The 13,684-nt window shown below is 26.4% G+C and overlaps 1 protein-coding gene across 2 annotated transcripts in view; it reads left to right on the top strand.

Annotated features, from left to right (window-relative positions):
- Positions 1 to 13,462, top strand: part of LOC107438733 (uncharacterized) — a 27,449-nt gene extending 13,987 nt beyond the window's left edge. For both annotated transcript variants that reach the window (XM_043047251.2, XM_043047265.2), the window contains exons 4-11: positions 1,423 to 1,554; positions 5,917 to 6,108; positions 7,087 to 7,238; positions 7,517 to 7,589; positions 9,913 to 10,010; positions 10,098 to 10,162; positions 11,787 to 11,951; positions 12,033 to 13,462. In XM_043047251.2, coding sequence (XP_042903185.2) covers positions 1,423 to 1,554; positions 5,917 to 6,108; positions 7,087 to 7,238; positions 7,517 to 7,589; positions 9,913 to 10,010; positions 10,098 to 10,162; positions 11,787 to 11,823 — 749 coding nt within the window. In that variant the 3' untranslated portion in view covers positions 11,824 to 11,951; positions 12,033 to 13,462. The remainder of the gene's footprint in view (positions 1 to 1,422; positions 1,555 to 5,916; positions 6,109 to 7,086; positions 7,239 to 7,516; positions 7,590 to 9,912; positions 10,011 to 10,097; positions 10,163 to 11,786; positions 11,952 to 12,032) is intronic.
- Positions 13,463 to 13,684: the final 222 nt, after the last annotated feature.

Here is a 13,684-nt window from a genome sequence, read left to right as displayed (position 1 = left end):
CTTAAATATTGTAAGCATTTAGAAGATTTGTAATTAATAAGCATTAATTAAATAATCCGACAATATTTTGAAAGTCCAAAACCGAAACTAACGGTAAGTCGAACTTCCGATATGTCGAAGTTTTTCGTCAGTCCTATCACATTCGAGTTATCGTGAATTCACTGTAGTTTGCAATAATCAAATAAGAAATTTAACCATTTTATTAAAAAATATTGACTATTTTGCTAATAATATTATTTTTAACCCCTCAAACGTTTTACCCCTGCATAAAATTGTACAGAAAGTTTCTTATTTCATTCAATAACCTGGAAAAATATTTTTTGATGCTGGAAGGCCTGCATCTCAAAGTTCAAATTAAGCTGGGACTAATGCCCAAGTGTTAAATAATATTAAGTATATTATTAATATATCCTATAAGATAATTTGGTTGATAAATGTAAAAACATGTAAAAAAAATTTGTAAAATCCTTTTTTTTAAATCATGATTTTTGCCAACCCTGATTGACAGGACACAAAGTACCAATCTCTGTTTGTTTGTTCTTTTAAATTTATTTTATTTTTTATTTATTAAAAAAATTTTTTTTTGTTCAAGTCAGATATAATAATCAGAAATTTGCTCTTTCCTTCAAAGTGAGCATTAACAATCATTTTTAATTTTCTGAAGAAAAAGAATTTTAAACACATCTATCTAGAAAGTAGGATATTGTTAGTGTTATTGTATTTTCACACTGAATTATCCAAACCAATCCGGAGTAGGTATGACTAGTAGGGAGGGTAATGGTGGAGGGATTTGGTATAAAAAAGTTTAATAATTGTGATAAAAGCATAAAACTCTTATGATTGTTACTACATGATTTTAAATTATTAGGGAATTTTACATTATGTTTTTAATGGTTATATTGGGGGCAAAAAAGGATAATGAACTAAAATTTGCTATCTGTGATAGACAAATGATATATTGTATTTTTTTATGTTGAATCATTTATGAATATTTTACGATAGTTAATTAGATATAATGTGTCAAAAGTACGGTTTTGTATAAATACTTATTTAAATGCCTGGTGTATACATAAATCTAAACTTCAGTTGTTTTTTATACATAAAAGTCTAATTAATAAATAAAAAGTCTTTGCCCACTTCTACAATTTAGCAAATACAAAAAGCCCAAAGTAAATTAAATTCGATTTCTTTAATATATTTTGTTAGATATCATCGCGAGTTTCAAGTGAGATTCTCATACAAATATTTCATTGTTTAATGAGACATTTCCATTGTAAGTTTGTAAGGAACGTTCATTGAGTCTTAGTGACTAACATTTGTGAAACTTTAAATTGAGAGATGTTTTTTTATTACAAAACTTTAACTTTATTTAAGATCAATATTTTTACTTGCATATTCTCTTAAAATATTAAACTATTTCAGCAAATAAACAAAGTGACACCAAAGAACAAGATGATGATGAGAGTACCAAATTTTCAATAGATCGGGATTATGATTCAAATAGTAACAGTGATCAAGATAATGATATTACTTTGCAACAAATGATATCTTCTGGTAATGAAAAGTATTTGATTTATATTTTTAAGTTTGGTTATAATGTTTAGTTGTACTAAATTAAATTTATCTATGATGCAATCTTTTTATTTAATCAGGAAAAAAATTGTTTAAGATTTTTTATTTTTCAATTCTTAGAAATCGAAAGCATTTATTTGATAGTATTTGTTTTTTTGGGAGATGGAATTGATTAAGTACAAAATAATGAGGTTTTTTATTTGCACTTTGCCTGCTACTTCTTAAAATAATTTAAAAGTTTTATATTATCTTCTGATTATTTTATTCACAGTTTAATCATTATTGCACCATCAGCGTGGAAGAATGTAGTATTTATCTTTTCTTTATTATTATTACATTTATTTGTACATGCATTGTTTTTTGTTCTCAACATTGTCCATTTGGCAATGCAAATTTTTAAAATTTAAATTCATTGTTTTTAATATGTTACTAATGTTGTTAGTCTTAAAGGCAAAGACACTCATGCATTTAGCACATCCTAAGAAAATTGTAAACTCAGAAAATATAATTATCTTTGTTTAAAATTATAGTTTAAATTTTAAAAAAGAAATGACCTATAAGGAAAAGTTGTATTGCATGAGAGATCCAGATGCATGAAAGTTTTGCTTAAGAGGTTGAGAACTCGAGAAGTTTTAAAAATTTTATACATTGCAATTATTTATGTAAATACTATCCTTATATAATATTTTCATCTTTATTGTTTATAAATGTTTTAAAAAAGCTTAGATACTGTGGGAACTTCCTACATTGATTAATAATGTTTTTTTTTCCTTATATATTTGAAAAACTACCAAGATGAATTTCTGTATCCTGACATCCGTTTACCGGAAAGGGTTTCTTTTCTGGACACTTTTTAACAATAAAAATCTGCAAAATTATTTTCCCTTTTCAAAAAACATCTTTCTTTTTTTTGCATTTGTGATATATTGAAAAAAGAAGTGTGCAGGAATAAGGATACTCCATTTCTGCTATAATATGAAGAACATTCTCCTTCACGTACGAAAAAAAATCGTATCTGTTTTCTGGACGGGTCTCTTTTCCAGGCACTTTTTAACAATCCAAATAAACAAAACTATTCCCTTTGCATTTTTTTTTATGCTTGCGATATGATAAAAAATTTATGCATGATTGAGAATCATCCGCTAATTTTGCTTATTTATATTTTTTCGATACTGCCTATTTTTGTTCGTTTTAAGTCCGATTTCCGCTTTAACATTAAAAAAATGGATATCTTTAAAATGGAGTCTGGAATTTACCTACAGTGCAAATTTTTAAATTTATTTTTTTTCACATCTCCCATAAAAGGGTTATTACAACCAAGAAACACCCACTTAATTTCAGAGTGTTCAAACATTTACTATTTTGAAAAAATTGTGGATCTAATCAAGCATAAAAAATAGAAAATTTGAAAAGGGAAAGGAGTTTTGTTTATTTGGATTGTTAAAAAGCGTCAGGAAAAGAGACCCTTCCGGAAAACAGCTGTGATTTTTTTTGCGCTGATGTGAGATTTAAAATTTTCTGCGTATGATAATGCAGAATTAAAAAAAACTATGCAAATCCGTAGCAATAACTCACAAAAATGCAATTGTAAATCCAAGTAGGATTACGTATAAATCGTCAATAATTGAGTTTGAAATGGACGATTTGAAGTTAGCCAAATAAAATAATAGTGTAGTAAACCATTGAGATTTTAAAAACCAAGTGAAAATCCGTTTTAATTACTACCCAAAAAACGATCATCAAAACCTGCTGACGCACAGTGGAATAGTCCCTAAACAAGTGGATCTTGATATATTTATTAATGGAAATAGGTGATTCGGAATCTACAGTATGTCATAATGTGATGTTAAAATATCAAGATTTTGGAAACTATTTGGATCTCTGTAACGAAAGCTGCGAAAAATAATGCAACCACACAGATTTATTTGTTGTTGATTGAAATTGACATTAATCATCAACTATTCGTTATTTTTTATTGAATAAGAATTACCTTAAAGTCCTATTATCCGGAAAATTCTATTTCCCGGGCTTGTTGAACTCCTGACGATTCTGGATATGGCGCTTTCCACTGTAGCTTCATTTGTAAGAAACCAAACCAAGATTATTTGCCACTCAGAAATATTTTCATAAGCCAAAGTTACTCTTACTTTTTTTTATTTTTTTTAAAAACCATTTAATTTGGAATATGTTTATCAAATATATACTTTCTCTTATTTTTAAACCATTTCTGATCTAATTGAAGTATATTGATGCTGTTGTATTCGATTTGGGGGACGTACAACAGTATCTTAAAAATATCTATCTCGTTATAGTGAGTTGTGCTGTGATTTTACATTTCTATTTTAACGAAGATAAATAATTAATTTTCCTTGATTATTACTTATTAAAATTAAATTGTTTCGTTAATTTAGATATGAAATTAATTCAGAAAAATAGGACTAACAATTTACTATTCCAGGTCACTTCTAAATCGACACGTGCTTCACTAATACTTAAATCTAATTACATCAAGGCTAAAATTTTCTATTAAAATTATTTATATTGATTAAACATTTTAAAGTCTCCATGCAATCAAAGGCATCTATGCATTTATCATGATTGAATTATTAAATCTAATCTAGAGTCAGGTCCGAGCCTGTCAGGAAAATATATTCAATTATGTAACTAAATACCACTAAAATCATCAGTAATTGCCTAAAATGAATCAATTAATAACTGCTTAATAATAAGAGTTAAGTTCATACAAAATTACACTATTTATTGATAAGCATATTAATCATGTTCAGCTCAAACAATTTAGTACAATATTCCACGACATGTGGTTCAACATATTATCTTAAACACGACAATGAAGTCAAACCATTAATAAACATTTTAATACAATAAAAAATATTCTCTGGAGCAGGAATAATAATAAAAAAGAAATTAAGTTTTCATTTTATTGATAAGTTAGTTAACGCAGACACGTGGCATGACTACCATGAAGTTAAGTTAGATAATTAGGATTAATTATCTCGATAGGATCCTGCAGATTCAATGGATAAAATTAATCATTAATAAAATTGACGTTAAAAGAAAAAAATATGAAAAAGAATAATAAAACTTATCGTTATATCCATCGGGCGGCCATCAAGAAAATAGGGACTCCGCGAGTCACGCGATTTGATCCCCGGCAGGTACCTGCTGCAAACAGCTCCCAGAAAAAGCGAAGAGAGAAAAGAACTCTCCCTCCGTATATCACGCGCCACTTGACCACGTCAAACAGGTTGGATGACGACATTGTTTCATCACAGTTATAGCTACTGGCCATTCGCCGCGCACCTGTACGTCAGAGAGGGAAAAAGAGAACTTGAAGACAGAGAATAAATAATTAATGTAAGGGATTTAGGGAAAACAACATTACCTGCTCCAGGTTGAAATAATATTTTAACCTGGTTCCAGAGATTTAATACCTTAATACAGAGTTTCTTAACCTGTGGTTCATGAACCCCTAAGGGGTCCACGAGTTATATTTTGGGGGTCCGCTGACTACTCCTAATTTTTAAAACGTTTGGAAGCCTACCCATTTCTTGTAAAGCGAACTAGGGCAGCTATAATTCCGTTTGCTACAGTCTTTGCGAAGTGGGACTGTGACAATAAAAATATAACATATGCGAAGCGGGACTTTTTCACACTTGTGACAATAAAAATATAACATCGAAATCGATTGAATGTTGAACATGATATACACGTTGATTTGTCGAAAACCATCCCCCAATTAAATTTATTAATTAAGGAAAAGCAGCAGCAGCCTTCACATTAAAAATGTTAATTTAAAAAATTTTGTATACTATTAAAATAATAAAATTAAATGTTTTCTAATAATTGATGTTTTTTGCAATTACTTTTTTCACAGGGGGGTCGTCCGTGACTTCTTAAAATTTTTTAAAAGGGGTCCATTATATCAAAAAGGCTAAGAAACACTGCCTTAATATAAATACATGTTTTTCTTCATTTAGAAAATATTTGATTATGCATTCACATACTTTATGATGTCTGGCTTTTAATGCAAGGCCCAGCGATGTAACAATGTATAGCTTTAATGCAATATTGTTTTGCTGAACATATATGTTGCATTTACATCAAGCCAAATATAATTATTATTCCTTTTTGGTTTTCTGCTATTTTTCCACATAACTATCAGATTTAATGATTGTATGGCAAGAAATGTTGAACTTGGTTGCGAATGCAATTTATTTGCTTGATACAGCCCTGCTAGTATTTCAAAAGCTTTGAAATATTGTAAAAATTAATCCAAATTGTTATTAAATTTATAAATAATCCTTAATTATAAATAATCCTTAGCTAAGAAAAGAAAAGTCAATGAAACTGATAAACAAGAAGAAGAAAATGAAGAACACTTTATTTCTGATGATGAAGATTACAGAAGGCCACTAATCATTCATAGTAGTAAGACTCTGCCTAAGAAAGATGATGGTGAAGTCCCTAACTATGCAGAATTAGAACCAAACATTTTTACTAGAAAAGGAGATAATGGTTTGTTCTCTTTCCTTTTTTTATTTTATAATTGGAATGTTATTTTAAAATTGTTTTAAGTCAATATTTGTTTACTTAATAATAATTAATTTAAAATAAAATTAATTTGAAAAGTTTTTTTCTAACAACAAGAATTTCATATCCATTTGTTCTAATGTTTCATGGATAAAACTTCTTAATCTATCAACTTTTTATACCTCAATATGATTTTTTTCCCCCCATATGATTTTCTACTTGATAAAAATTATGTCAGAAATCTAAGATTTTTATCATTTAAATGGGTCACTTTTTGCTCAATGTATTTTTTTATTAGAAAAATCATTTGATTTTTGAAAAGTGTTTAGAATTGTACCGGAAAACAAACGTCCACATATAAATCTATTTATATCATCATTAAAAAAAAAGAAGAAAAAAAATTCTCATTTTCATCAAAAAAAATTATAATTTTGAAATTAATTAAAAATTTTAAGGTAGGTCATGCTTCTTTTAATCTTCAGACATTAGAGCACATAGCTATTTGCAGTACATACTTCTAATCACTCTCATTAAACTGAATTATGCTGCACTGAAAAACTTCAATTTTGGCATAAAACAACACAATTGCTATCCTCGTTAAGAGCTTAATCATTTTTCTAAAATGTTCTAAATGAATGTATGTGTTAAATTTTCTAAATGTATGTGCTTAAAAGTTTTTTTTTTTTAAAAAAACTTTATTTGTAATTTAATGAAAGAGAAAGAGCGTCTAAATAAAATTCATTTCTTAACCTGTAACACGTTAAAGGAAATTTAATTGGAATCCAGATATAGGTATATTAAATTGTCATTATTTTTAATTGAAGAGTAATGGTAAAGTGAAAATATAAAGAAAATTTTTTAATTGCATTTGTTATTAATTACTGAGCGAAAATTTTTATATATCTTTTAATGCTCTTTACTGTTAGTTTATTTTATACATCTTTTATTTATATCTAATTCTAGGAGTGGCTTCTACTTTCAGTGGAATGCGAAAATATAAAGATGATGCAGTTTTTGAAGCTCTTGGAACTATTGAAGAGTTATCTAGTTCTATAGGCTATGCTAAAGAATTATTACCCGTGTTTTGCACAGATATATCCTCACAGCTAATAGAAGTATGTGTTTTTTTTTTCATAAATCTTTTATTTCATTTAATTACTTGCACATAATTTGTTATTCTTTTTAACTGCATTTTTATTTAATTTCAATAATCGAAGGAATCTTTACATTATTTCTTAGCAAGATAATATTGTAAAGTTTCGTATCTTTTTTTATATATATGAAAGAAACAACTGATTTTAATTTGATAAGTATATTTTTAAAAACGTTTTCATTGTGTTTTATTCATTTTAAAAAATTTTTATTTCCTTCGATGAAACATTCACTTTTACAGGTTCAGTGTGTACTTCAAGATATGGTAATACATGTTGGTACACCTCAAGGAAGCTGTTCTGAATTTCATAGAGGTAAATAACTAAAAACTAATATCATAGCTGTGGTCAGTTCATTTATTGTTTTGAACATTCGTTTTTTTTCTTCTTGGAAATTAGCAAGTGTGGAAGTGTTACATATTTTTATACATTTAAGTATAGAAAATGGAGATTATTTCTAATGGGAGAGATTTGCCAAATATGAGTTTCGGTTATAACAAGGAACAAAATTCCTGTATTAAATTGTGTTTTTATAATTACATTGCAAATTCACAGACTTATACATAACTTTTTTTATTTGTCCTTATTAAGTTCTTATTTATTTAATGTCCTTATATTTGTACTTATTTATTTAAGAGCTTAGTGAAGCATTTTGGAAACACTAAAATAACAAGATTTAAGAACATTGTAAGTTAGATCATATTGTTTCAATCTACCAAGGAAAATGTGAAAATATTTCTTTATTTTTTTGAAAAATGCTATTTCTGAATAGTTTCTTGATCAATTTGGAATATTAACATAGTATTTATCAATGAATACTTGCATTAAACTATTATAAAAAGCCTCAAAGCAATCATTATTCTTTTAAGCTATTTTTGAAACTTTTCTAATACTTTTACTAAACTTTTTTTCTATTTCTGCTACTGAATTTTTTTTACAGCTTCTGTTCTTAGTCTTTTTTGAAACTTTTGTAGTGATCCAGATCCTATTAAAAAAATCTTAGTGTTTATCCCTGTGGCAGAATATCTTTGGACTTTCATTGACAAACCTCTCTAGCACTAATATCTTTCTGCAAGATACTTTTAAGAATAACTAATATACATGTTATTAGTTAAATTTAGAGTAACAGAAACGCTGTATTTATAAGAAAAGCCTATTTGGATATAGTAAAATTGTATGTATTTTTTTTTAAATGAATATGTAATATTTTTTTATTTTAATATCCTGGGCGATATTCTCACATTTCGTAAGAGGAAAACACACTACTTATTTCACATTTATTAAATCATCATCATCACATAAAAAAATAATAATTAAAAATCAGTGAAAGAAAAGAAAACGAAAATTTTATTTTTTCGAAAAGGGAATTTAAAAAAATCAGGAGCATTTCTTCCCCTCTGATACGTGAAAAAAGTATCTCTGGAGTATAATTGTGGAGGGAAAAAAATCTTTCAAACATTTCTGCAGAAGGAAATTTTTTGCTTCAATATTCTTAGTTTTTCATTCTTCTCAAATAGAAGTCGAAAAATTAAGAACATTTCTTTTCCCACCGATGCACGAAAAAGGCATCTTTCAAATGTAATTTTAGAGGGAAAACAAATTCGGAAATTTTTGCAGAAAAGAAAACCAAAATTTTTTACTTTCTAAAGGGAAATTCTTTCTGCAAGAACTCTGTAACATTCTGCGACAATGTTGCCGTGTCGCTGCGATTCTGCCATGGGGTTGTTTATGTTCATAATTTATGAACATTCTGTAAATTTTTTTTTAGTATTGGTGAAGGACAATCATTAGTGCTGTGTAAAGCACTTCCTTTGCAATCCTATTTTATGTTTTTTGTGAAATATATACTTTTGTAAATCATATATACTTAAAAAAAATTCTTTTTTTTTTTTAAGTGATTAACAATTTATGATTTCTCTTTCACTACTTCAATTGTTAAAGATGTACTATATGCACAGTGTTTTTATTTTGATATTATTGGAACCTAACTTCAAAACTATTTGATTAAGAAAATCTTGAACTACATTGTAAATTTTAATTAAATATTGATATGGCAGAATATTAACCGACACTAGTTTTTTTTTTTTTTTAATGCAACAGTACTATAATATTTTTCTACTACTTTTTTTCTTCTACTTTTATATATTATTCAGTTAATTTTATTATTTATTTTTCTATAAGTTATTCAATACTACATGAATAAAATTTTATTGGAAAATTAAAATAATAATTCTGAAACAATAAATAGATATTTTATTATTCTTTCACAATAAAATTTGCTTTTATTATACTTCAGTGGAGCAAATTGTAATTTTTTTAGTTTATTATTTGCCCATTTTAAAAGTAGACTGGTATTTGTTCTTGTTTTTTCTCCCTGAATTTTTCTTTGGCTCTCTACAAGACCTATTATTAGGAATTACAAACAGCTTTAAAAAATACTTGTATGTTATTATACCTATTTCCTTATTCATTTTAGTGAATAGTCAATTCCCTGAAACTCATGTTTTATTATACCTATTCCTGAAACTTATTATCCCTATTTTCTTATTTATTTTAGTGAATAGTCAGTTCCCTTAAACTCATGTTTTATTATACCTATTCCTGAAACTTATTATCCCTATTTCCTTATTTATTTTAGTGAATAGTCAGTTCCCTGAAACTCATGTCAAACATCTTGAAGATTTGATAACGAATCATGAAGCAAGGCTACCTAAGGCAAACGCTATTCTCCTTCCAGTAATGTCATTATTTTTTTTTTTATCTTTGATAAAGTAATTTATATCTGTTCAAACTAATTATAATTTTAAATATTTTATTTTACAGTCTGGTGGTCAAAGTAGTTGCGCTTTACATGTTTCTAGAACTATCTGCCGTCGTGCTGAGAGAAGGTAAGCATTTATCAATATTTATGCTCTGTTTAGAAATATTCATTTTCTTCTTCTTCCTAATCCCCAAAATTAGCAGGGCTAAACAATGTCCATGAAATTCATGANAAAGAAAAACTTTTTTACTAAAAAAAAAATAGTTATAATTCTCTAAAAAGATTTTTTTTGTTTCGTAAAGTAATAAATTGAACTTCGAATTTAATATTTATTAAATATTCTAAAATTTAAACTAGATTATACAGTGTTTACAAGAAAATGCATTTACTATTCAATTTCAGGAAAAGAAAAACTTTTTTACTAAAAAAAAAATAGTAATAATTCTCTAAAAAGATTTTTTTTTGTTTCGTAAAGTAATAAATTGAACTTCGAATTTAATATTTATTAAATATTCTAAAATTTAAACTAGATTATACAGTGTTTACAAGAAAATGCATTTACTATTCAATTTACAAAAGTATACAAGTTTAAAAGTTAATTTCCTTTACTTAGGTTTACTAAATAACATCAATAGCTATTTTGAAAAAAGGGATTTTGTAGAGCTCGATTAACTTCCCTCCTCAGAGGACGCTATACTGAAGGAGAAAAGAATCATGGCAAATTCACTTTCACCTCCAAAGTAACTAAAAATTTAAAGTATAAAAAAAAATGAGTTCATGCAAATCTTACAGGGGGTGGAAAAATAATGGAAACACTTCTATACTAATACATTTTTTTACATTTTTCAAAAAATACTATAGAATCATTTTATAAATTTAGAAATGTTTAGGTTATGCAATTTCTCATATGATGTTTAAAACTTCTGAAGGTTGACAAAAAATGTAGCAATAAATTTTACAACTGACAAAAAATGTAGCAAAAATGTATTAAAATAAAAACTGACAAAAAATGTAGCGATAAATTTGTAATGTGTAACTGTTATTTTGGTTATTATATGCAGCAATCGCACAAAATTTCGTAAACCTAGCTTAAATATTTATGAAGAAGAAGAGTTAAGATAATTTTTCAAGAGTATTTCAAAAATATAACTGAATGAAAGGTTTTATAAACATACCATAAAGCTTAACATTTAAAGAATCCAGAACATCAGTGTCTGATTCAGTAATGTTAGCAATGTCGTCAAATGAATCCCACTCTGCAATGAATTCTACTTCATCCTCATGTGCTGAATTCTGCTAAAATTTGTCTTTACCTCCATCTAAAGAATTTGAAATTCCATTCTTTTTAAAATATTTTGCAATAACATGTGAATCTACATTTTCCGCCTCTAATATCATTTGACACATGATGTCTATGGGAATAATAATCAACTTATAGACAGCATATGGGAAATTTGCGATCTTGTAATGAAAGATACGGAGTTGACTTAATACATCGGATTTATATGGTATCGGAAAAACTTAATATGGATTAAAATGCTTGATTAGATTCTGTTAGAGCATATTATGAATAGATAAACACTTTTTGAAAATGACAGATATACCCAAATTGGTAAAAAAAATTTGTTAATTTGTTCAAAGTGTCTGCCAATCTGTGAAATTGTTCATTTATATAATATGATTTTTATTGTGTTTCATTTTAATAGTTTAGTTTTATTTTGAAAATTTCTTTTTAACAAATGAAGATATAGTATCATTCTTAATAACTATATTTTATTGTTCAAGTAGATTAGGAGACTACTTGTTTGTTGCTGCAAGAATAGTAAGTTTTATTTCAGGCAAAAAGGAATGCATTTATACTCAACCAAGTTACAATATTAGCCCTACTACATCAATTAATACTAGTACAAATCAAGGTAAGTTGTACTATTTTGTTACAAAACTTCAGTTGCAATATTTGATATCATTTTCTAACATTGACTTCATTTTTTTCTCAGGTTATTCAATTATTTATATTCAACAACCAATCCAGTGACATAATCAAATTACCAATTTTCAACAGAAGTTACCACTAGCTGTGTTATAAATACAGAAACTTGTAATATGATACAGAAACTTGTAAATATTTTAAATAAGGACTATCATTAAACAAATAATTTTCATACAATTTTTTTATCAATGGGCAATGAAAATAGTACATGATATTATATGACTATTTGTAAAATATGCACTTTATTAGTCCTGTTTTACAGATTATTTTGTATTATATTGCCTTTACATGAATTCATAGTTGTTGATTGACAGCAGAATATTATACTTGCATCTATTTTTCCCATTCAAAATGGTTAAAAATGTGGAGCAGAGTTGCCACTTAGACATTCAAAGTTTTTAGAAAACTTTTAATTGTTGCTTTTTGTGATTATTTAATATTTTCAAAATTATGCTTGCTTAATTAATTTAAAAGTTAGATATTCAGCAAATTTATAGTGTAGTGCTCAATGCAAATTTGTACATTTCACAAAACAGAAAATTTAACGAATGTGATATGATTCAAATAAAAAGCATCAAATAAACTAAATAAAAGAATTTCATAAGATAAATAATGTAAAAAAATTCTCCATTGAAGCTAAAAAATAAAAATAGTGTAATTTACAATATTTAAGTGGTGATTCTGTTTTTCATACGACATTTATTAGGTCAAATGTATTTTTCTTCTTTCCTTCTTGTGAATGTGCATGAAAAATTTATATATTTTTTTTGATAAAATATGTATTTTTTAGTTCTTTATCAAATTTATAAAATATATCATACAGTTATTTAGATAAGAATAATTTTATTCTTGTATAAATAAAATAAAAAATATGCAACTTTTTTTTAAATAGATTATTACTATGAGTATATGAAAATCTCTTAAAAGCTTACCATATATGGATACTATTATTTAATATAATGTACTTGTTCTAAGTATTATTATTGAATAAATATTAATAGTTCCTTTGTCTAGATTCAATATATAAAATGATTTCTTTGAAATTGTTTATTTTACAGATCTTAATTACCTAAGGGCATAAAATGGCATTTAAGTATTTCTTGTTTGTTATGTGTACTAGTCAAAAACTTTGTCTTATTATGATACTGAAGACAATAACCAATTTTTTTTTTGTCTCTCTTACTTAACAGACTTTCAGATTTAATTATTTAAAATAAAAATAAAAAGTTATTTTCCTGTTTGTTTTTTCTTTTCTTACAATACTTAAGAAGATTTGCCTAAAGTCTTATTTCATCTGTTTTAATATCATCTTTAGGGTTGTGAATAATGTGAACTTATTGTAAATATGTTTTTTATTTCATTGAAAGAGAGAGAAATCATGAGCAGATTGTAACTACATTGAATGTTTGTTCATTAAAAGTTTTATTTATTTATGTACATCTGGATTATTTTTTACTTACATGCACTATTGCATATAGAATAGAGTAGATGATCATAATTTTTTTAGACCGACATTTTAAAGTGAACACTCGCCATTTTTTAAAATAATTTCACTTTAAGCTGCAATTTAATGAAACAAAAGTTTTATTATGTATGTATATATATTTAATAACAGGGCTAAATCCCTGTTATCATTGTTGTATTCAGCTTTAATAATGC

Source organism: Parasteatoda tepidariorum, chromosome 1 (genome assembly GCF_043381705.1).
Source record: "Parasteatoda tepidariorum isolate YZ-2023 chromosome 1, CAS_Ptep_4.0, whole genome shotgun sequence".
Classification (NCBI taxonomy): Eukaryota; Metazoa; Arthropoda; class Arachnida; order Araneae; family Theridiidae; genus Parasteatoda; species Parasteatoda tepidariorum.
Note: the sequence above shows the minus strand (reverse complement) of the source record. Positions and strands in the feature narration are given on the sequence as shown.